General features: G+C 39.1%; 1 protein-coding gene across 1 annotated transcript in view; it reads right to left on the reverse strand.

Moving 5' to 3' along the window:
- med24 (mediator complex subunit 24) overlaps positions 1 to 24,543 on the reverse strand; it is a 74,665-nt gene that overhangs the window by 42,198 nt on the left and 7,924 nt on the right. The window contains exons 3-12 of the mRNA XM_073071412.1: positions 23,959 to 24,041; positions 21,620 to 21,658; positions 20,757 to 20,830; positions 20,090 to 20,313; positions 17,506 to 17,617; positions 13,424 to 13,571; positions 12,117 to 12,230; positions 8,020 to 8,067; positions 4,775 to 4,857; positions 2,287 to 2,373 (exon numbers count right to left, since the gene is read on the reverse strand). Coding sequence (XP_072927513.1) covers positions 2,287 to 2,373; positions 4,775 to 4,857; positions 8,020 to 8,067; positions 12,117 to 12,230; positions 13,424 to 13,571; positions 17,506 to 17,617; positions 20,090 to 20,313; positions 20,757 to 20,830; positions 21,620 to 21,658; positions 23,959 to 24,041 — 1,012 coding nt within the window. The remainder of the gene's footprint in view (positions 1 to 2,286; positions 2,374 to 4,774; positions 4,858 to 8,019; positions 8,068 to 12,116; positions 12,231 to 13,423; positions 13,572 to 17,505; positions 17,618 to 20,089; positions 20,314 to 20,756; positions 20,831 to 21,619; positions 21,659 to 23,958; positions 24,042 to 24,543) is intronic.

Raw genomic sequence — 24,543 nt, forward strand, 5'->3', positions numbered from 1 at the left:
ACACCGTAAAGTTTATCCTCCACGACTGTTCACTTGGTTAACTGCTTTTTTTCAATATCATAGGATACTACATTTTCTGCTAATGGATACAGCCTCTCTCTTACTGTGTCGACAAGTGTCATGATTTTAAATAGCCAAATTTGATCTGTTCACAACTTCCTCTGTTACAAGACAGCACTTTTCCAGGTCTCTACATGTAATTCACCCGAATCCCTCCTCTCTGGGATTGTTTCAATATATATATTTCTTCTGCACTCAGTTTCTAAGGCCTTTATAACTAAAGACCAAGATATTGTATGCATTTTTAATTACTTTCTTGACCTATCCTGTTGCATTCAATTAACCATGTACCTATGTTGCACCCTTTAGAACTTAATCATTTGCGGTCTATTTCCTCTTCTTGATCTTTCTATGTATTAAATGTTATCAACCCCACATCTTTATCTGCTTGTAATCTAAAACCAAATCCAATGCACAGTTCATTGCACTTCTAAGTTGGTGCCATTTGTAAATTCAGAAATTGTTCCCTTTATCCCAAATTTAAATTATTAATATACATTAAGAACAATAGTGATACCCAGTACCAGCCCTTGTGGAATGCTACAATCAGTGGCCAATTTATTAGGTACACCAGCTCCTTAATGCAAGTATCTAATCAGCATCATGTGTCAGCAACTCAATGCATAAAAGCATGCAGACATGGTCAAGAGGTTCAGTTGTTGTTCAGATCAAACACTGGAATGGAGAAGAAATGTGATCCAAGTGATTTCGACCATGGAGTGATTGTTGGTGCCAGACGGGGTGGTTTGAATATCTCAGAAGCTGCTGATCTCCTGGGATTTTCACCCATAACAGCCTCTAGAGTTTACAGAGAATGATGTGCAAAACAAAAAAAATCCAGTGAGGGGCAGTTCTGTGAATTAAAACTCCTTATAAATGAGAGGTCAGAGGAGAATGCCCAGACTGGTTCAAGCTGACAGAAGGGAGACAGTAACTCAAATAAATGGTGTGCAGAAGAGCATCTCTAAATTCACAACATAACAAACCTAGAAGTGGATGGGCTACAGCAGCAGAAGACGAGGAACATACTCAGTGGCCACTTTATTTGGTACAGGAGGTCCCTAATGAAGTTGTCACTGAGTGTATGTCAGAGATATTTATAAATACAAAGCATGTTGACAGCTGACTTGGGCTGGGGTGGAGGAGGGGCACTAGTGGCACAGTTATCATCTTTCTCCAGCATTTCTACGATCAACGCTTGTTCTAGCCATACTGCTTCCTTGCCTTAATATGTAGAAGGACTGTAATATTTGCTTCAAGGAAATTCTTACCAGGGATGTGCACATGCTGACCATAGGCTTAGTGCACATGCAACAGATTAGCCTGGCTGATGGGTCAGTTTCGGGAAACACTGTGGCTATGATTCTGAAAATTCTAAGTAAATTCAGTCTTCAAAAAAACTATTCACCAGTATATACAATCCAGATTCTATTCCATGAGGTATTTTTATTAAAAATAAAAATAATTCTACATGCAAATGCATATGGTAAAATTAAAATTTCTTCTACTCCAAAATAAGTTAACAATATTCAGTCTGTCAATATTTGCATCTTAAAAAGTAAGATAAATTCAAATCATAAATTTAACACAATGGGGTTTACTTACTTGTAGCTTTGTCTGCAGAAGCAGAAACCAGTTATTAAGCAGAAAACCAGTTATTTCTCTTTTAACTACACAGAAAGAGTTTGGCCCATTTCCCAGCTTCCCAAACCTCCCCATTTCCACATCCAAGATGAGGGCAACTCTGAACTCTGCTGCCAGAACACAACAGTAACAACTGGTCAATCTACCTGAAGAGGGGACAAAACACTTCCATGCAGACATGTTTTCAATGAGAGGCGTTAGTTTCTAGTAAACGAAAGGGCAAATATAATAACCGCTTTTATTTTATAGGGTTCAATAAAATTATCTTCTCCTTATCAGCTGGCAGTGTTCCCTAATTTCTACTATTAGATTCAATTAACATAAAGTCTATCCTAAGTGATCTGTCAATGAAATAAGTTTTTCTTTTCATAAGGACCTAAGCAGAATATTTTCTAAAAGTTAATATTTCAAGCAATCTAAGCTTGCCAGTTGTTTTTAACTGGAGGATATTAATCTCCCATCAAATTGTAAAAATGATGTCCCATCTTTGAAAGTGGAATGCAACACACCATAACACTGAAGGGCAAAAAAACCAGCATTTCACCTCCCCTCAAAATGTACGATAGGCAGTACCAGTCTCACCTTTTGTTAACCAGGTTTTTCATGTTGACTTCTGAAAGCAATCCCAGTTTTCCACATTCCTGAAGCAGGAGACTGACACAATCACAGCTATGAGAAAAACAAAAATACATCAGTCTATTGGTTTTAGATTAATTAAACCAAACCTCTTTGCAGTGGCAGTTGTTATTTTCTTACCATGTAGCTCAATTCCTTTCATCTCCATTGCCTCCAGCCTTTTTAAACTTTGTACTTTGTTTTGTTCAATGATTTAAGGACTTTTAATAAAGGGTGTACAATCAGGAAATTTCACTTTGTGAATGTGCTTGAAAGGATGAAGCATTATGAAGACTAAGAGTTAGTTTCCTTGTTTCTCAAGATGCTCTAGCCCTAGGTTGGAAGATCAATACATGCACCTGCAACAATGAAGGGTCTTTGCCAGAAACATCAACTGTTTATTCCTCTCCATAGATGCTATGCTGCCTGACCTGCTGACCTCCTCCGGGCCGGGGGGGGGGGGGGGGGGAGGGGAGAGAAGAGTGAGAGAGTGAGAGAGAGAGAGAGAGAGAGAGAGAGAGAGTGAGAGAGAGTGAGAGAGAGTGAGAGTGAGAGAGAGTGAGAGAGAGAGAGAGAGTGTGTGTGAGAGAGAGAGTGAGTGAGTGAGTGAGAGAGAGAGAGAGAGAGAGATTGATTGACTGATTGATTGATTTTCTGGAATGTCATTTTCTGGATTTCCATCATCTGCAGAATCTCTTGTGATTATAACCTGCAACAAAGCTTCATTTTTGTTTTTTCCACTTGAACCTATTGAATAACCTATTAACATGTAGCGCAATTGCCAATTAGGTTACATAGTGCTTCCAAGTAATAAGTAGCAATCCAACAAACATTCAGTAAGCTAAGCTAGCCCAGGAACCAGGGGTAAAACATAACTTCATAATCTCATTTGATATTTTTGCTTCAAGGCTTTCCAACTGCAGGTTGATGGAACTTAGCAGAATAAATTTGGCATGGACTAGATGAAATGAAGGGCTCGTTTTTGTGCTGTGGTGCTCCATTACTTTATGACTCTAATTTGTTAACGATATTAAAACAACTGGATTGTCAAACACAAGGAATGCCTCTCAACTGATACTCTCAATATCTTTTCAACTTTCTCTCAAATAATTTGCATGCTATCTACTTTCAAAGGCAAATCAGCTCCCACATTCATTGCTCTCTATAGAGTATAGTCTAAATTGTCTGTGCATAGCAATAAGCTTGTTTTCTTGGATTTTATAATTAGTAGCAAGATATTGTCTGTGTTCCAATTGCACATCATTATTAATTCTGAATATCTGAATAATAACTTTATCATATTTTTTTCCCCAAACTTTTCCCACATTCAGACACAATGATTGCAGCAGTTTGGAAGCATTGTCTATTTCTTCCAAAACATTTGTAAGTATGCTTTCTTAATTTAATTAACTCAGAGCCAGATTTGTCCATTGGTATCAAGAAATGCTTTAGCCAACAAAAACACAAGCAACCATCTCCACACCACTTGTTGCACTGTAATCAACATTTTAATTATACTTCAAAGACACAACTGTGCATTTTCAACCACTAGATGGCAATAAGTATTGTGAATCAAGTAAATAACTGCCAAAAGTACATGCAGTCAGGTTCTGTAAAAGTATTCTAACAGATGAGAAGAGTCCATGTGGCATAATAACTGCAATTACTTTGACAGCTTGCTTAAACTGTATGAATGTGAAGCCGAACTAGATCAAAATGAGAAGACTTGAACTAGCTTACTGTGGGTTCATTATGTGCAAATCTTTAGATTGGATTAGATTTTGTTTAATCTCAACGCAAAACTCCACCTTTGGCAGCTAATAACATTTTCCTAAAAATTTAATACTATACACCCACCCTTTTTCTGCTTGCAGCGGAAGGGATTAACTTCAGCAGCTCAAATTATTATTTTCTTTACATAAATCCTTTCTTAACCTAAAAATTATACTCTATCCATCAACCGAACTTCACAGAAGGATACCGCATTCCCAAGAGCTGGATCAAGTTATACTATTAATTAGTATGTTAACCAGTTTTCAGGTGGGGCAGTATTATGGCTTTCAATAGCTGACTGCTTTACATCAGAAAAACAGTAGAACTGCAATCAATGCCACCAAAGTATTAACCCGCCCAACTCTTATATAACAAGCGATCAAAGTTACCATCATGAATCAGAGTAGCACTGAAGGTCCCTCAGGCACTGTGGCACAGCTAATGGGGCTGTTGCCTCATCTCCAATAACTTGGATTCAATTAAGATATGCAATTTGGTAGGTTAATTCAGAAATGAAGATTAGCCCAAATGTGTAGGTGAATTGTAGAATCCGTTGAGGGGATGACATGGAAAATAAAACTGGATTTGCATAAATCTAAGCTCTGTGGTTGGTGCAGACTTGTTGGGCCAAATGGTCAGTTTCTGTGCCAGGTAACTACAAAGAATCTGATCAATCACTTACTTGCATCGCTGATCCGCTTTGTCCAAAAGTGGAGTAAGCTTGAGCAAAAACTCAAAGGCAGTGTTCACATCCTCAGTGAAGTCCTGTGTCCAAAAATAACATAAATATTAAGAAACTTATCCAACTGACTTCAAGTTATACGCCTGCAATTTTTGTGGTGGATAACTAGAGAGAATCCAGGCAGCCAGTAGCAGATACAATCTGAAATAATTATTATAAACAAGAAATCAGTAGATTTTTGTTCACCAAATTTAAAGGGATATGCAGCAAAGATATACTGAGCTAGGGCACAGATTGGTCACTGATTTCACCGAATATCATTGTAGATGACCTGTTCCCATCGATCAAACAAACACCAATCTTTGAGTGTGTTCCATAAGTGAATTTTATTTTCTTTTGGCGTTAATGAATGAGCAGAGTGGTGGGACAAGGTGAAATATAATTCAGTGGGTGCAGATCTGCTTGTAGTAATAGCATGCGCTGTACATATGTACATGGGAGCCATAGGATGCATTAAGATTTCTAGAAGGCATTTGTTCATCATTGCAGAAAAGCTCATGCTATTGGATAGCAATTTGGTATAGATAGAAATTGGCTAGCTAACAAAATACACAGTAGACATGAAGTTCCTCACTGGAAAGAAGCAAGTATTGTGTCACAGGTGTCAGGACTTGGGCCTCAGCCTTTTATAATCAATATAATGGACTTGGACAAGAGGACCCAAAGTCTAGTTGCTAAAAGTGTCAATGACACAAAGCTAGGTATAAAAGTATGCTGTGAATAGGACACAAGGACAGTACACGTTATGTATATAAACAAACACCTAGCAAACGGTAGGTAATGTGGTAAAAAATGTAAAATAGTCCATTTTGTGGAGGCGGAGTTAAGATGGCGCTAAATGGTGACCCCCTTTGTTTGCATCTTCGGAAACAGCTCTATTTCCAACTTTAATATCTTTATTTTTCCCTTTCAGGTTTCTTTTGAATACCCTGACCTGGAGTTAATGCAAACTTCGGTTCTTTGCGGGAATGGGACTTGTTCTCGGGGTTTCAAGACTGGTCATTATTCAACGTGCCAAGGGCTCGGCCTGAGAGTCTCGCTCATATTTGGAAGCCTAAGATCTCGGGGCTCTGGAGTCGGGCGGATCGAGGGTCGGTGTCACGGCGGGAGACTCATGTATCGTCGGGAGGCCGGAAAATTTGTGGGCCCGAAGACCCGAGATCTTTGCAATCTTCAGGCACAGAGCTCATAAAAAGTGATGAAACGGCCTTTTAACATCGTAAACCAGCGGGTTGTTGTTACGTCTCCTGCTTGCTGTGAAAATGGGAGACACCTCCCTCTCCCTTATTAGGGAGAGAGAAAGAGCCTGTGGTTTGTCGAATGCCGGATGAAATGCAAAGTCTTTGGGGTAACTGCCAGTCTGTGTCTTTGCTATTGCTTTGCTCACGCTTGTGCTCGGTGGTGGTGCTGATTCGTGGTTTTTTTGCTGGTGGGGGGAGGGGGGATTGTTGCTTACTGCTGCTTACGTGTGGGAGGGGGGAGGGACTTGGTGGTTCTCACGTTTAACTGTTGTTCATTCTTTTGGGGCACTTCTCTGTTTTCGTGGATATTTGTGAAGAAAAAGCATTTCAGGATGTATATTGTATACATTTCTCTGACATTAAATTGGACCTTTGAACCTTTTGTCACAAAAACAAACATTATTTAAGTGATGAGAATTCGCAGGATTCTGAGATGCAGAGGGATCTGGTTATTTTAATTCATGATTTATAAAAGGCTAGTAGGCAGGTACAATGAAGTTTTAGAAACATAAACATTGTTGATTGCTAGAGCAACTGAATAGGAAAGTAGCAAGGCTATGCTTGTTACTTAGGATGCAGGTGAAACCACATCTGGAACACTGCAGTATTTAAGAAAAGATGCTAATGCATTGGAAGCAGTTCACAGAAGGTTTACTAGACTGATATCTGGAATAGGCTAGTTGCCTGATAAGAAAATGGTGGATTAGTGAGGTAGAGGGGTAGATATAGAGAGGAAATTACTTCTTGTGGCAGAATTTAGAAGCAAGGGTCAAAGTTTAAAAATAAGAGGTCACCCATTTAAGATAGAGATGAGAATGTGGCTTTGGAGTTATTTCCTCAAAGGTTAGTGGAAGCAGAGTTTATGGATATTTTTGAAGAAGATAGGTACTTGTTAAGGAAGAAAGTGGAAACATTACAGCAACTGGGTAGAAGTGTGGAGTTAAGGCTATACTAATATCTGTCATGATATGAATTAACAAAAGGGACCTGTGAGGTCAAAAGGCTACTCCTATTAATTCTTATATTGTTTCCTTTGGCTGAGGCACCTGGAATCAGGGGATCATGGGTTGGCTAATCAGGAAGAAATGAAGGGAAACTTCTTCACCCAACTGGTGGTGAATCTTGGGAAATTACTACTTTAAAGGGGATGTGGAGAGCCAACTCAGCTACATTCAACACAAAGATCAATCTTTTATTTTAGAATTAAGGGAACCAAGGAATACAGGTGAATGCAGGAAAGTGGCAGTGATCAGCCATGATTTTATTAAATGGCACATCAAGCACAAAGGGACAAAGGGCCTCTTGTTGCTTTTGTTTTGTATGTCAGAAAGTTTATGCTGGTATAATAACAGTGGGGTTAATTGCAAAAGAGCGATTTTCCTCTCTCCATCACGTGTTCTTTGCCCTTTGTTTCTCTCCCTCCCAACTTTCCTAATTCATCATAATTTCAAAATACAACACCAGCAACACATCTCTGATAACAGAAATCCAGCAATCAAGGATCAAAAAATTATCAGGATAATCAGGATATCAAAATGGTGGAATTTAAAAAAATATCTTCAGTCTTTCTTACAAGTCTACAAAAATCTTGTATAAACTGAAATCATCTACTTCTTTAACTTATCTCATTATTCCAACTTTGTAGCATCGTAACAGTGGGTCCTGGTTCTTAAACCAGAATGCTGAAAATAATATAAATTCTCCTAGCTACTGATATTACCCGAGTTAACGAATAAACTCTTCTTGAGCTTCATGAAGATGGCAGAGTTTGTCACTGAAACGCCAGTTATAATTTATATCTGTACCCGGCTGGAAGCCCGAGAAGAGCTTACTCGTCATATATGCTGGGAAAGCACTAGATCCTTTTTCACCTACCCGAGTTATTTTGAACAAACAAAAAGAAGACATTCATTAAAAAGACATCTTAAATCAAAAACAACTTACTTTATCACCAAGAGAGTTTTTCTTAAGCTTCAGTAGTGCCTGTGGAATCTAGAAAAGATTAGACTTCAGGTGAATATATAATCACAACTACATTCAAGCAGAGTTCCAAAGTTGTTTTTAACACAAAAACATTGTTTAGACTACATCCATGGTGTTGAATGGAGCTTGATGACATCATGATGGAAGAGGAAGATGAGATGGTTTAAGTTGAGAAGGCGCTTTTTTTTTGTGGCATGGTGGGGGAAGGGAAATACAAATAAGCTGTTGGACAGAAGTGTGGTTAAAACAAGTTACTGAACGCTGCCAAGAAAGCACAGAATGTTATCACTGAAAAATGTCACAGTATGGTGGAAGAATGAAATGGTCCAAACAATGCAAAAACACCATTCTGGATTAATCTGCTTGCTAACGTTAAAGCAAAGAATCCAAGTTTACTTCCACTCTGCTAAGGCAATCAAATCATGTGTACAGCAAGAAAATGGTGACATAAATGTACTTTACTAATACATTTGCTAATATGTAAACAAAAGAGATGGTTGTTGACTTTGGGAGGGCGCGGAGCGACCACTCCCCACTGGACATTGACGGCTCTTCGGTAGAGATTGTTAAGAGCACCAAATTTCTTGGTGTTCACCTGGCAGAGAATCTCAACTGGTCCCTCAACACCAGCTCCATAGCAAAGAAAGCCCAGCAGCGTCTCTACTTTCTGCAAAGGCTGAGGAAAGACCATCTTCCACCCCCCCATCCTCACCACATTCTATAGGTTGTATTGAGAGCATCCTGAGCAGCTGCATCACTGCCTGGTTCGGAAATTGCACCATCTCGGATCGCAAGACCCTGCAGCGGATAGTGAGGTCAGCTGAGATCATCGGGGTCTCTCTTCCCACCATTACGGACATTTACACTACACGCTGCATCCGCAAGGCAAATAGCATTATGAAGGACCCCACACACCCCTCATACAAACTCTTCTCCCTCCTGCCGTCTGGGAAAAGGCACCGGAGCATTCGAACTCTCACGACCAGACTATGTAACAGTTTCTTCCCCCAAGCTATCAGACTCCTCAATACCCAGAGACTAGACTGACACCAACTTACTGCCCTCTACTGTGCCTATTGTAATGTCTATTATTTATTGTAATGCCTGCACTGTTTTGTGCACTTTATGCAGTCCTGGGTAGGAGTGTAGTTTTTTTTCTGTGTTGTTTTCATGTAGTTCAGTGTAGTTTTTGTACTTTCATGTCGCACCATGGTCCTGAAAAACATTGTCTCGTTTTTACTGTGTACTGTACCAGCAGTTATGGTCGAAATGAGAATAAAAAATGATTTGACTTGATATTTACTTTGAAATTTGAAATTTTGGGTCACTCTAGAAAGATTGAATCCAATTTCAATTAAAAGCAACAAACGCGTTAACAGTCACAAAATGCTGGAGGAACTCATGATCATGCATTATCTGTGCAGGGTAACAGTCTATGTTTCAGGCCAAGACCTTTCATTAGGACTGGAGATGCAGGGGGCAGAAGCCAGAGACAGGGAAAGGAAGGTGTACAAGCCAACATGTACAAACAAGCTGGAGGAACTCAGCAGGTCGGGCAACATCTGTTGAAACGAGCAGTCAACGTTTCGGGCTGAGACCCTTCGTCAGGACTGAAGGAGGAGGGGGCAAGGGCCCCATAAAGAAGGTGGGGGGAGGGTGGAAGGTGCCAGGTGGAAAACCAATCAGAGGAAAGATCAAGGGGTGGGGGAGGGGAAGCAGGAAGGGGATAGGCAGGAGAGGTGAAGAAGGAATGTAAGGGGAAAGCACTATGGGTAGTAGAAGGCGGCAGAATCATGAGAGAGGTGATAGGCAGCTAGAAGAGGAAGCAGAGTGAAAGTGGGATGGGGGAAGGGAGAGAGAGGGAATTACCAGAAGTTGGAGAATCCGATTTTCATACCAAGGGGCTGGAAGCTACCCAGACGGTATATGAGGTGTTGCTCCTCCAACCTGAGTTTGGCCTCATCATGGCAGTAGAGGAGGCCATGTATGGACATATCTGAATGGGAATGTGAAGCAGAGTTGAGGTGGGTGGCAACCGGGAGATCCCGTCTGTTGCGGTGGACGGAGCGGAGGTGCTCGACGAAGCGGTCCCCCAATCTGCGTCGGGTCTTGCCGATGTAGAGGAGACCACACCGGGAGCACCGGATGCAATAGATTACCCCAACAGTCTCACAAGTGAAGTGTTGCCTCACCTGGAAGGACTGTTTGGGGCCCTGAATGGTGGTAAGCGAGGAGGTGTAGGGACAGGTGTAGCACTTACGCTTGCAGGGATAAGTGCCAGGTGGGAGATCTGTGGGGAGGGACGTGTGGACCAGGCAGTTGCGGAGGGAATGATCCCTGCAAAAAGCAGAGAGAGGTAGACCTTGTAGAGATGTACAAGCCGGCAGGTGATAGGTGAGACCAGATGAGGAGAAAGATGAGTGGGTGGGTGGGTGGGTGAGGATGAAGTAAGAAGCTGGGACATATAATATAGAAATCTACAGCACATTACAGGCCCTGCAACCCACAATGTTGTGCCGACCATGTAACCTACTCTAGAAACTGCCTAGAATTTCCCTACCGCTTAGCCCTCTATTTTACTAAGCTCCAAGACCTTTTCTAAGAGTATCTTAAAAGATCCTATTCTATCTGCCTCTACCACCATCACTCACAATGCATTCCATGCACCCACCACTCTGTGTGAAAAATTGACCTCTGACATCCCCTCTGTACCGACTTCCAAGCACCTTAAAATTATGCCCCCTCATGTTAGCCATTTCAGCCCTGGGAAAAAGCCTTTGGCTATCCACATGATCAATGCCTCTCATCATCTTATACACCTCTATCAGGTCACCTCTCATCCTCCGTCGCTCCAAGGAGAAAAGGCCAAGTTCACTCAACCTATTCTCATAAGGTATGCTCTCCAATCCAGGCAACATCTTTGTAAATCTCCTCTGCACTCTCTTTATAGTATCCACAAATAGATAGGTGGAAGAGGTAAAGGGCTAAAGCAAGTGGAATATAATATAAAAGGACAATGGAAGAAAGGGAAGATGGAGGGGAACCAGAGGGAAGAGAAGGGCAAATGAGAAGGGGGTAGAAATGACCAAAGTTAGAGAAATCAATGTTCATACCATCAAATTGGAAGCTACCCAAAATGAATATAAGGTGTTGCTCCTCCAGCAGGAGTTTGGCCTCATCATGGTAGTAGAGAGGCCATGGACTGACATGTCAGAATGTGAATGTAAAGTTGAACTGAAGTGGGTAGCCACTGCCTTTTGCAGTGGACAGAGCGAAGGTCCCCTAATCTGCATTGGGTCTCACCAATGTAGAGGAGGCCACACTAGGAGCACCCATATAATAGTTACCCCCAAAAGACGCAGATGAAGTGAAGCTTCACCTGGAATGGCTGTTTGGGGCCCTGAACAGTGGTGAGGGAAGAGGTGTAGAGGCAGGAATAGCACTTGTCATGCTTTTAAGGATAAGTGCTAGGAGAGAGATCAGTGGGGAAGGACAAGTGGAGAAGGGAGTTACAGAAAGAGCAATCCGTACAGAAAGCAGAAGGGGAGGGGGAGAGAAAGACTGGTAGGGATGCTGGGAATTACCAAAGTTACAGAAAATTATGTGCCTATTAGATTCCTCTTTCTTCAGTCCTCTACCTCTTCCATCTATCCATCTTACTTCATTCTCCCTCCCCCACCTACTCACCTGGTCTCACCTATCTCTTGCCAGCTTGTTCCCCAATCCCACATTCTTATTCTGGCTTTTTCCCCCTTCATTTCCAGTCCTGAGGAAAGGTCTCCACTTAAAATGTAAACTGCTTATTCCCCTCCATTGATGTTGCTCTGACTTGCTGAGTTCCTCCAGCATTTTGTGTGTGTTGCTCTAAACCTCAGTTAATGGTAGGGGTGCATGGCATAAAAAAAATGTTGGCAACCCCTGCTCTAAACACAAGTCTGATCTGTTGCAGAGAACTGAAATCAGAAGTAGAATGTTGAAATTGCCCAGCACAAGAGGCAGTGTCTGTTGTTAATCAAAATAAATTTCCAAAATATCACAGCCACGTAATGAATCTTTACCTTGAGAAATGTGAATGCAGTCCACTTTAACTCTTCAGTTCCCTCTGGCGATTCAATCAGGCCAACAAAGCAGGCCTTCCAGATTTCTAGTAAAAAGAGGGGCGAGGGGATTCGCTAAAAAAAAAAACAACAACTATTAATACTTGTAATTAAATTATCTTTCATCAAGCTTCTTGCATTGGAATCATTTCTGATTTCTAATCACAGTGGATTTTGAAATTACATATGAACTTAGCACAAGCCTTTTTAGTACTATCATCATCAACATCACAGCAGGGCTACAAAGTAACAAAATTATGGAACATTCTGACTCCAGTCTGACTGGGACTATGTGCTAGTTTTATAGTGACACACTGTTAGAACACAAGAGCACAGAACCTGGCTATATAGCCCCTTGAGGTACCTGCCTATTTAATAATATCATGGTTCACTTAGTATCTAACAAGCAGTCTCAGCATTGGTTATACTCAATGAATGAGAATACATAGCCCTTAGAGAATTCCAAGAATTCAAAACCTGTGACAAGAGATTTCCTCACAGCTTGCTCCTAAATGACTAAACTCTTACACAATGGTATTGAGCCAAGTTCTATACTGTCCAGCTAGAGTCTAGAGTCCCAATCAGAATCTTAGCTTTGATCGTAGGAGCTTATTGATTACTGACAACCTTGTTCTAAGCAGAACTGCTTTACTATTAGGGCAAATCATGTGCTTATGGGGTAAGGAAGCCAATTTCAGTAACCTATTAGAGCCTTAGATCCATGCACTTTAAATACAGAATAACCGCTAGCAAACACAGCATTCTAACAGTAATAAGCTGCCTTTGTCAACACCAGCACAATTGCAACTTATATGCTTTCCTACTGAGTTTATTCAATCACTATCATACTCCCTAAACCATGGTAGATCCTCTTAACTGTTTCACTTTTCCTTGAATGTGTCCTTGGGAATTATGCTGGATTCAGCCTTTGACTGCCTTCTCTACGTAATACTCACTTTGAAGCAACGGCCAAATAGCCATTTATCCCTTTCTTTTCATTTTGGAAATTGAAATGATTACTTTAATTGTTTTTTTCCCAGTAACACACATCCATACCTTGTAAATATTTTAGTTCAAAACCATGAATGCAGATGAGGAGTAAAATATAACAAAATTGTAGCTGATCTCATACTGCTGGTAAAAAAATTTATTTGCAAACATGATATGCTTGATCCTATTTTAATCTGTGAAACAAAATGGCAAGATGATAGCAATGATGTTCATTATTTTGTTTTTTTAAGTTTAAAATTCCAGTGGCTGCCAGTTACCTGCATCCGTTTCACCATGATTAGTTGTTCAACAAGTGACTGTGTATCAGATGTGAGATTGAGAGTTCCTTCCAACATAATCAGGGCGTGAACAGTGGGGAATTCCATCTTGGTGTTCTGCTCAGTCTGAGCTGTTATGACTGGAACACTAGAAATAAATAATATTGCTTAATACTGCAAACAAAAACAGCATTTTGGTTAAACTTTATGGTAGAGCTATCAAAGCTGCTTTTACACAGAATCTAAATGTTTGAAAATGATTTTTTGACAAACGTCACTTTTCTGCAAATTAGTAAAAAGCACAACAATGAAAAAGAGGCCCATGTAAATCTGGAACAAATGACAAAATTAATTAGCAAATAACTTTGCTGTATTCCTACATTCCTCAAATTATTCCACTCTAAAAGGTATTATCAATTAATTATCTTTACCTATTCATTTCCAGGATACTAGTAAAACACCGCCTACATCTAATTGGTCTTGGAAAGTGAATGGTGAGCTGCCTTCTTGGACTGCTCAGTCCTTCTGCAGAATATACTCACACAATGCACAGGTGCAGTACATTTTGTAGAACGCACAAACTTCAGCCACTGTGAATGGGCTGACTGGAATGTTTAGGATGACAAATGAATGCCAATGAAATGCACTGCTTTGGCTTGGATGATGCTGAACTTCTTGAAAGCTGTTGGGAGTTACAGTCTGCCAGGAAAGTGGAGAGTATTCCATCATGCTCCTTATATGCCTTAGACATTCAGTGGCCACTTTATTGGGGACCTCCTGTACCTAATAAAGTGGCCACTGAATGCACGTTCATGGTCTTCTATTGCTAGATAGATAGATAGATACTTTATTCATCCCCATGGGGAAATTCAACTTTTTCCAATGTCCCATACACTTGTTGTAGCAAAACTAATTACATACAATACTTAACTCAGTAAAAAATATGATATGCATCTAAATCACTATCTCAAAAAGCATTAATAATAGCTTTTAAAAAGTTCTTAAGTCCTGGCGGTTGAATTGTGTGCTGTAGCCCATCCACCACAAAGTTTGACATATTGTGCATTCAGAGATGCTCTTCTGCACACCACTGTTGTAACGCGAAGTTATTGAGTTACTGCTGCTTGTCTGTCAGCTTGAACCACTCTGGTCATTCTCCTGTGACCTCTCTCGCATTAATAACACAAGAGATTCTGCAGATGCTGGAAATCCAGAGTAACACACACGAAATGCTGGAGGAACTCAGCAGGTCAGGCAGCATCTATGGAAATGAACAAACAGTCGACGTTTTGGGCTGAGGCCCTTCTTCAGGACTGAAAAGGAAGGGGAAGATACAAGAATAAGATGGTGGGGGGGGGGGGGTTGAAAGAGAGAAGGAGGAGGACAAGCTAGAGGTGAGAGGTGAAGCCAGGAGGTTGTTGGAGGGCTAGGATGTAGTAAGACGCTGTGAGGATAAGTGGAAAAGGGAAAGGGCTGGAGAAGTAGGAATCTGATAGAAGAGAGTAGATTACTCTCATTAACAAGGCATTTTTGCACACAGAACTGCTGCTCACTGGATGTTTTGATTTTCGCACCATTCTCTGTAATCTCTAGAAAACGTGCATGAAAATCCCAGGAGATCAGCAGTTTCTGAGATACTCAAACCACTTGGTCTGGCACCAACAATCATTCCACGGTCATTCATTCAGATCACACTTGCCTATTCTGATATCTGGTCTGAACAACAACTGAACTTCTTGACCACGTCTGCATGCTTTTATGCTTTGAGTTGGCCAAATGCATTAACGAGCAGTTATTCCAGTTTACCTAATAAAGTGGTTACTGAGTGTAGTTTCAGGTGTCAATTGAGGGGAAGAACACCAGCCTCTGAGCTGCTTCTGAAGTTGCAGTATTTGGTGATCCTCAAGAAATTGATGGTAGAGGACTCAGCAATATTAGTGAGAGCAGGCCTGAGTGTTCTTGGCAAAATGCAAGCTTGGTACAATAGAGTAGATTACTGGCGAGTTAGTGTTGCTTGGAAATAGACCAGGAGGATGTCTGTGCAACATGTATAATGGTCAGGACAAGTTCTAATATTTGTGGTGTTTGTGTTGGTTTACATACAGTGCTACATCGCAATATAACCTGACAGAATCATTATCTTACTCAATGTGTAGTTAAACTAGTGGAGTTAATCCAACTATTTAGCTATTGTGCAAACTGAATTCTCACATGGCAGAACATGTCTACAGCCCTACAGCCGACAACAAATCCATCTCACCAATCTCCCAAACAATTGATGTACAAGGGATGTACATAATTCGGGCATTCATAACCTGGGGAGGAGATGTACCACTGTAATGGAGAAATCTGGCACATTGTCAAGATAATGATTCTGAGTGTATGATTATGTCAGTCCATTTCCTGGCTAGTCTATACTAGCTTTCTCAATTCAGAAACCAATTCCCCGATGCTTATAAGGTCCATTAAGTAGGTTGTCTGGGCTGGGGGTGAACTTGTATAACTGAATGTGATATCTAGGCTTTGCTGATGAACAGGTCATCAACAAAGCACAAGGCAGGGCTAAATAGGTTGAAGATACTGCTTCATTCAAACTGTTTGAACATAGAATGAGTCGGGATTTGGAATCCATAATGATGGTGGGAGCTGAATAAGCCATTTAATACAACAGTTGAGTCTACAGAGGTGGAGGAATAGATCTGGTTGTTAACAGATTATATAAGAAAGACAACATGTATCTAATGTCAACACAGAAGGCCAGCTTAAGGAAAAGTGATCTTTTGTTTGCACGTATCAATTTTATATACTACAAGGAATAGCGCCTAAAGCAGTATTATTGCAGCTGTTGTTTCATGATATGCTTGGTGCAAAGCAATATCATTTCATGACCTACGTACTGTTAAGATTACTATTTTTGGTACCTTCTCTTTCTAGATCATTCTTACTGTCAGTTATTAATTAACTTTGACAGTAATTATAATCTGGACATCATCATCATTGAAATCGTTTAATTAAAATTGAACTCTACACAATTACATTACCCAACTTTCCCAGTAATACATTATTAGGTAATTTTAGGTCAGAATAATAAAAATTACTGGGACACAAATTGCTAATAATCACATCACCACCTAACTCACAGGAGTTAAGTTGTAATAATACGACTTCAGACTGTATTTCAAGTAATAACATGGGTAGATGAAATTAAATGCATCACTTCTGAAGTAACTAGAAGTGAAATTTCATTCAACTTTGATGGAATAATAAATTCCAAAGTTAAATCTTAAAAATCACATCAATTTTTAATTTTGAAATTGAATGCAAAAATAATGATCACATGATATATACGTCTTTCCTGTTCTACAACAAAAAGAAATGTAACAGATAATGCGCAGATTTTAAGAGCAAGTTTTAATAATGGCCAATTTTAAAAACTTCCACCGTTATTTACAAAATATATATTATATAATATAATAATATAATATAATATACATTATATTACATAACCTCAGGAAGTTCCGAAGTTCTTTACAGCCCTGAGTATTTTTGAAATGCAGAGAACGACGATATGGAGGGGTCTGTTGGTCATTTTGCATGCAGCAAGGAGATAAACTATTTCAGTGACACTGATTTGAAGAACAGACATTGGCTAAGAGATGTGGAAGAATGCTCCTCCTTTTCTTCTCAGAAAGCAGTTCAGGCTTTCTTTATATCCAGCTAACGGATGGACCTTAGTTTAATACACAAAATGCTGCCTCCAATACCACCCTGGAGGATTAAGCTGAATTTTATGTCAAAACCTGAGAAAGATACTCGAGGACTCCCGACTTACAACAATAACTGACAAGTCTGATATTCCAAAGCAGGACATGCTTTGCTACAATATTCTGGTATTATACCTCTTTCAGTGTTTGAGATTATGAAACTTAATTCCAGCAACAAAGGATCTGGAAGAATATCTAAAGTAGATTTTTCACATTCAATTTCAAAAGGTATGAGTGAACTTATTCTCGATTCAAATCCATTTGAACTTGTAAATGGTACTAACAGCTTAGCAATGTCAACAAAACAGGCAGCCTTACCTTTTAATCAATCCAATACATTCTTCCAGTCTCAACCTGAGCTGCTGATTGCTTATTTTATTGCAGTTTTCTGTTAGCTTAATGAAAGCCTGCTCCACATTTGCCCACGTAACTAAAAATGAAACACATGAACAGATTATAATCTTAATGCACATTTGAGACATCTTAACATTCAATATATAGCTGAGTACCATCACTGACATTTAACTGAGACTTTTTCAATGAGCGTATTGGAACAGGTTATGACATATATGCCCTGTATATGAAGATTAGATATTGATGAAGATTACAAGGGAAAACCTAATTACACTGTAGAAAAAAACAACTAAATTTTTCTTATTAAAATTTTTTGAAGTACAATAATAGAAAAAGGACGGGTGGATAGACAGATGCTGATCACAAACTAGGAAAGAATGGCTAACTGAAAGGAAACAGTAGACATAAATAGATATTTTTCTGGTTGACAAAATTTAATAAGTGATTTGTAACAGAATTGGTTTTGGAGTCTCAACAGCTTGGTGTTTTTATTTCAGGAAAGGCCTTTTATTTAAGGTAGTTCATATAAGATTCACTAGATATATCCAAGGTATGGAGATTGCCTTGTAAAGGTAATCATTGGAGTTTAAAAGAATGAGACACATCTTAATGAAAACAGATTACACTGGACAACAAAAATATTGCTTCCTGAATACCTTTAGGTGTATCTTATGAATTTTGGGCTACTGATCATGAAAATCACCATGAAATTTCCCCATCATGCACCTTTTTTAATAAACTTATGTTTATTATTTCAATTCATAATTCAAGTCAATTAAAATGTTGCCTACAATGTAAGCTGGAAAGTTTTCTATCTTGTTCAGGCATGCTTAGGCGGCGCGGCTGCTGCACGGCACGACAGGTTTTAGTAATAATTATTGGGTTCAGGACTGTAAGGATAGAATTTGCTATCACCAGGCACAAAAATTCCTATGAAGGATTTTGATATTTCAGACCAATGCTTCCCAGAATAACTGATGCCAAGATTAAGGAAAGCATTTTTGTTGGTCCACAAATCAAACAGGTCATCAACGACAGGCAATTTGAAGAATTTCTCGTAGGACCGAAGAAAATCACATGGGAGGCATTCAAGGAAGTTGATGAAATTTTTCTCGGCATATACATAGCACCAAACTACATGCAGCTGGTTGAAAGCATGCTTCAAGCATATAAAACCATGAAATGCAACATGTCACTAAAGATTCATTTTCTGCATTCCCATTTAGACTTCTTCCCTGCAAATCTTGGTGCTGTTAGTGACGGGAATGGTGAAAGGTTTCACTAGGACATTGCGTTCATGGAGAAAAGATACCAGGGCAACTGGAATCCATCAATGCTGGCGAATTATTGTTGGACACTTAAGCGAGAAGCCTCAGACACTCAGGACAAATGAAAATCATTAACAAAGTATTTTTAACTTAGTTTAACTATTGCAAAGCATCAGCACCATTATGCAATTAAACACATTATATTCAATAAAGATTAATTTTTTGTTTCTCCAAATTCCAACGTGATACAAGTAGTCTGAAATTATATTTGTACTCATCTTAGAGCAGTCTATCATAAACAAAAAAAAAATCTGAGGAAGCAACACCTTTGAAAAAATGTATTGTCCAGTGTTAGGACTTGACAGGGTAAATGCTCAGAGAATATTTCCCCCCTTATGGGATCGTCTATGATCAGAGGGCCCAGTTTCAGAAATAAGAGATTGCTCTTTTAAGATGGATAAAGAAAATAATTCTATGCTCAAAGAGTTATGAACCTTTATAATCCCTTGCTCCTGAGAGCTGTAGAGAGTAAGTATAAGTAAGTATTGAATATACTCAATGTTGAGATCAACAGACTTTTTGTCAGGCAATTAAGAAATACTGGGATAGGGTGGAAAAGTAGATATAGAAAGTTGGATCAGCCATGATCTCATTGAATGGTAAAGCAGCTCAAATAGCTGTGTTCTTATTTAATCCTATCAAGTATTTGTGTTCCTATTTCTTGTCATCTTATGCTCTCGCCCTCTCCTTGCTCATTTAACATAAGGATGCTTTTTAGCTTAGCTCCAGCTATCTAGTTAGTTGGTAAGGGAATAGTTGTTCAGATCTGCACCTTTGTAGTTTTTAAAAAATGCAGCAGAGAAATTTATGTCAGTTTTAAAAAGATCATATTGTCTAGTACTGTGCCATGATTAGGAGGGGCTCTTGTAATCTGTCCGCAGACATTCTTCATGAGTAGACAGTCAATGCCCAGAGGGTTCAACACTGGAGTGCATCACAGTTGAGACACATGATTAGACAGCAAACTGGTGAGGAAATGTGTCAATTTTCACCTATTACACCTAAGGTCAATGAAGTTAACTATAGTCCTTCAACAGCTACTGATGTCTAGTTCATATCAGAGATGGACTGAAGTTCTGTGCCTTCTGAACTCAAGTTTAGTACCATACTGCATTCTCGTGCAATTAACTTATTACACCATCACGAGTGAATTCCTTTACATAAAAGTGGAGTAAAGGTATTAATTTATGAATGTCAGTAATTCAGCCCAGCACATGTACCTTGCTCTTCCAGCCTCGCAATATGAAGAAGAGCTCTATTCTTCCTACTATTCACAATATTCTCAATTCGATTAACACAGAGTTGGAGTTGTTCTTCCCCTGAAGCCGCATCTGGTCCCTCCTTCAGCCTTTCAGTAAAATGAGTAGCACACTTCAGCAACCATCCCAGCGTGCTTAGCAAGGCTCGACACAGATTTATGCATTCTTCTGCTTTGCCATGACAGCTAAAGGATTAGAAAGCACCATTAGGCCTTGACATAGAAAGCTTTGAAAATAATTCAGTTATGTAGAAGCGCGGAGAGAAATGCAAATTTCTTAGTATGTCTAAAAATATTTACATTTGGTCACTTGAAAAATTAAAGGTGGTGACATACATAGCAGATTTGCTGCTGTGAAGATAATAAACAAATGAAGACTACTTTGGTCATGTACTCATGAGCAGACACTGATGGAAGGTACGTGCCCAAATCATAATTTTCTTCATCTTCCTTTACTGCTGCATAAATATTTATAAATCTCTTGGTCTTTCCTCATAGTTGAAATATTAAAGGTCTTTTGTGGTTTTGTTGCAATCTTTTCTATCAATAGTATTGTCATACTGCACTTAAGGGCCAGGAAGTAGTGAAGAATGGAAGAACAATTCAAAAAGGTATGAACGACTACTGACCTGAGTCGATCACAAAACATATCCATTAGTTCCAACAGAGCTTTAACACACAATTCCCTGGAGTAATCTTCAAACTGAAACAAAACATTCTATTAAAATCAGTTACTCATTGCAGATATAGTAATCTTTGAAATATAATGATCATGCCTCTTTGATATAGTAAATAGAACAAATGACATTAATGAACATTGGAAAACAATATATCTGCCTGCCAGGAAACAAACCCATTCAAAACTGTACTGTTTGCCTTCATTTTTTAGAGGAACAGAGAAGTAAGATAATTCCAATTTCCTTAAAAAAATTAAAAGGCATAAAATACCAGTTCATTGGTGTTCAAAAGATTAGTTTTGGTTGTAAATTCTTCATCAAAAATGATAAAATAACCCCCAAATGAATAAATTGAAAAAAGTCAGATGTCATTAAAAGAATGGCTTCACTAAACCAACTCAGATATTACGAATAATACATATTAATTGATATTCTGTGTTTAACTGTCTGTACGGATGTTTCTTTAAAGAAATAAATGGGAATAAGGTGAAAACCTACAAATGGTATACATTGATGTAGCCACAATCTTACCTTCTACTGTAGTCACTGAAAATATGCTACATACTAGACTTCAATTGATATCTTAAAATAAATGTATCAAAAGCACCAAACAAACTTTTCAGACACAATTACCACCAAAATATAGTTATGACATTTAGTTAGTTGATGCTTCATCTTCACTCCAGACCACAAGTAGGGAAAGATAGACAGGAAGAGTAAACAGTATGGATTCTAATTCCTCCATATCATAAGCATAGTTGGTTATGTTTCATATTTCTGCATTCTAAAATGACCCTATTAATTCAAATACAGACCTTTGCAATAGCAGACATTACGCTTGCATAAGACACCATCTGCAAAAGCAAGCACAAAAAATTCAGAGCCCAAAGTAAGAGTCTTTCTGAACATACTTCTAGTTATAAAAGCACTAGACTCTTAACAATTAACTCACTGGATACTCCTTCAATGTCCTTGTAATAAAATTAACAAAATAATTTTAAGTAAGTTGGTGAGAACAACATTGAAAAACAACTCAAAAACAAGATGAGTTTTTAGCCTCCATTTGTGCCAGTCTTTTTTTCCTTGTGTAACATGATAATGAACAACTAAAAGAGAGGGACTTTGTAAATGGTATATTTTTTTAATTAGCAGGGAATTCAATAAGATGGATGACAGAATTTCTGCAGCTGAGAATTCTGCAAGCTTTCTTAAGTATTTCATGTTGACACTTCCACATTGACGTGAAGCAAATGCATCATAACAGCCATTAGTTTCACAAATGATAGCTAATCATACCCACATTGTCAACAAGAAGCACTTAACCTTTAGCTAAATACTATATTTGTGTAGTTAGAAATACAGGTGAAAAGCAAAGTATTTAGCAAAAAAAAAATTAATAGAACACATGGTTGTAATGAATACATCTACCAGGTTCTCCTGGAATATCCCTCTCATTTTTCTTTTTAAAATTATGCTACAAATCCTTTTGCAAGTTAATACACTTACATGGTCTCAGTCAAAAATCTTATTGCAAGGATTTCTACTTTCTGGCCCATAGCTTGAACACCATGCAGCTGTAAAACCCCACATGAAAAGCTGAATTCCAAGTTTCCACAGTTTGCTTGTTGAATTTAAACAGACCCTTGTCCTGTTTAACCACTGGCAAAAGAAAGCTTTTCTAACATTTAGGTGGTTGGTTAAGTTGATGGAGAAGATCCTGAGAGGCAGGATTTATGAACATTTGGAGAGGTATAATATGATTAGGAATAGTCAGCATGGCTTTGTCAAGGGCAGGCTGTGCCTTACGAGCCTGATTTAATTTTTTGAGGATGTGATTAAACACATTGATGAAGGGAGAGCAGTAGATGTAGTGTATATAGATTTCAGCAAGGCATTTGATAAGGTACACCATGGAAACCTTATTGAGAAAGTAAGGAGACATGGGATCCAAGGGGACATTGCTTTGTGGATTCAGAACTGGCTTGCCCACAGAAGGCAAGTCTGTGGGCAAGTGGTTGTAGACGGGTCATATGTGTGTGAGACTGGTGTGTGAGTGTGCCTCAGGGATCTGTTCTGGGACCCTTACTCTTTGTGATTTTTATAAATGACCCAGATGAAGAAGTGGAGGGATGGGTTAGTAAATTTGTTGATGACACAAAGGTCGGAGGTGTTGTGGATAGTGTGGAGGGCTGTCAGAGGTTACAGCGGAACATTGATAGGATGCAGAAGTGGCAGATGGAGTTCAACCCAGATAAGTGTGAAGTGGTTCATTTTGGTAGATCAAATATGATGGCAGAATATAGTATTAATAGTAAGACTGCTGCGCAGGTTGACTCTGTGGTTAAGAAGGCATACGGTGTATTGGCCTTCATCAATCATGAAATTGAATTTAGGAGCCAAGAGGTAATGTTGCAGCTATATAGGACCCTGGTCAGACCCCACTTGGAGTACTGTGCTCAGTTCTGGTCACCTCACTACAGGAAGGATGTGGAAACCACAGAAAGAGTGCAGAGGGGATGTACAAGGATGTTGCCTGGATTGGGGAACATGCCTTATGAAAACAGGTTGAATGAACTTGTCCTTTTCTCCTTGGAGTGACAGAGGATGAGCGGTGACCTGATAGAGGTGTATAAGATGATGAGAGGCATTGATCGTGTGGATAGTCAGAGGCTTTTTCCCAGAGCTGAAATGGCTAGCATGAGAGGGCATAGTTTTAAGGTGCTGGGGAGTAGGTACAGAGGAGATGTCAGGGGTAAGTTTTTTTACTCAGAGAGTAGTGAGTGCGGTGAATGGGCTGCCGGCAACGGTGGTGGAGGTGGATACAATAGGGTCTTTTAAGAGACTTTTGGATAGGTACATGGAGCTTAGAAAAATAGAGGGTTATGAGTAACCCTAGTAATTTCTAAGGTAGGGTCATGTTTGGCACAACTTTGTGGGCCAAAGGGGCTACATTGTGCTGTAGATTTTCTATATTTCTATGTTTCTATGTTTACTCAGTACAAAGAAATCAACAAATCAGCTCAATAAAAAAATAGAATGCCAACATGACTGACTGCTCTGAGCTTTATGCATTAGACACCAAAATTTTAGAATTACAAATGGTTCACAACCTGTAGCTTGATTTCCTTTGTTTACTGAGTTTTAAACCCATTACCTGTGAACTAATTGCATACTTCAAATAAGACATAATCAGAGGATTTGGTGATGGACCAACCAAGGCTTGCTCCAGCAAATGATCTGGAAGAAATTCAAGAAAGATTGGAGCCATTTTATTTACAGTAAATATCAGCAATCTGTAAAGTTTTGAGTACAAGATGCACCCTATAACACTACCAATGAAGCACTAATGCCCAAGATTATTGGAATTTATCCATCCAAATGAAACAATAATTTATTTTACTTAGATACAGACAGAACAATTTACAATGACCAATTAACCTACTAACTGGTACATCTTTAGACTGAAAGAGGAAACTGGAGCACCCGAAAGAAACCCATGCACTCACGGGAAGAACATACAAACTTCTTACAGTGAATGCTGGAATTGATTTCTGAACTCCAGGACAACGCAAGCTGTAATAACGTTGCACTAATCACTATGCTACTGTGGTGATCTAATTAAATGGAAACCTAAAGGCAGTTTCCAACAGTAAGTGAAGCCATCAGATTTCTGAATGGACAATGAAGCATGTACACTACCTCAATTTTTTTCTTTTTTTTTGTTCTCTTTCTGCATTAC

Source organism: Hemitrygon akajei, chromosome 18, assembly GCF_048418815.1.
Source record: "Hemitrygon akajei chromosome 18, sHemAka1.3, whole genome shotgun sequence".
NCBI classification, from domain to species: domain Eukaryota; kingdom Metazoa; phylum Chordata; class Chondrichthyes; order Myliobatiformes; family Dasyatidae; genus Hemitrygon; species Hemitrygon akajei.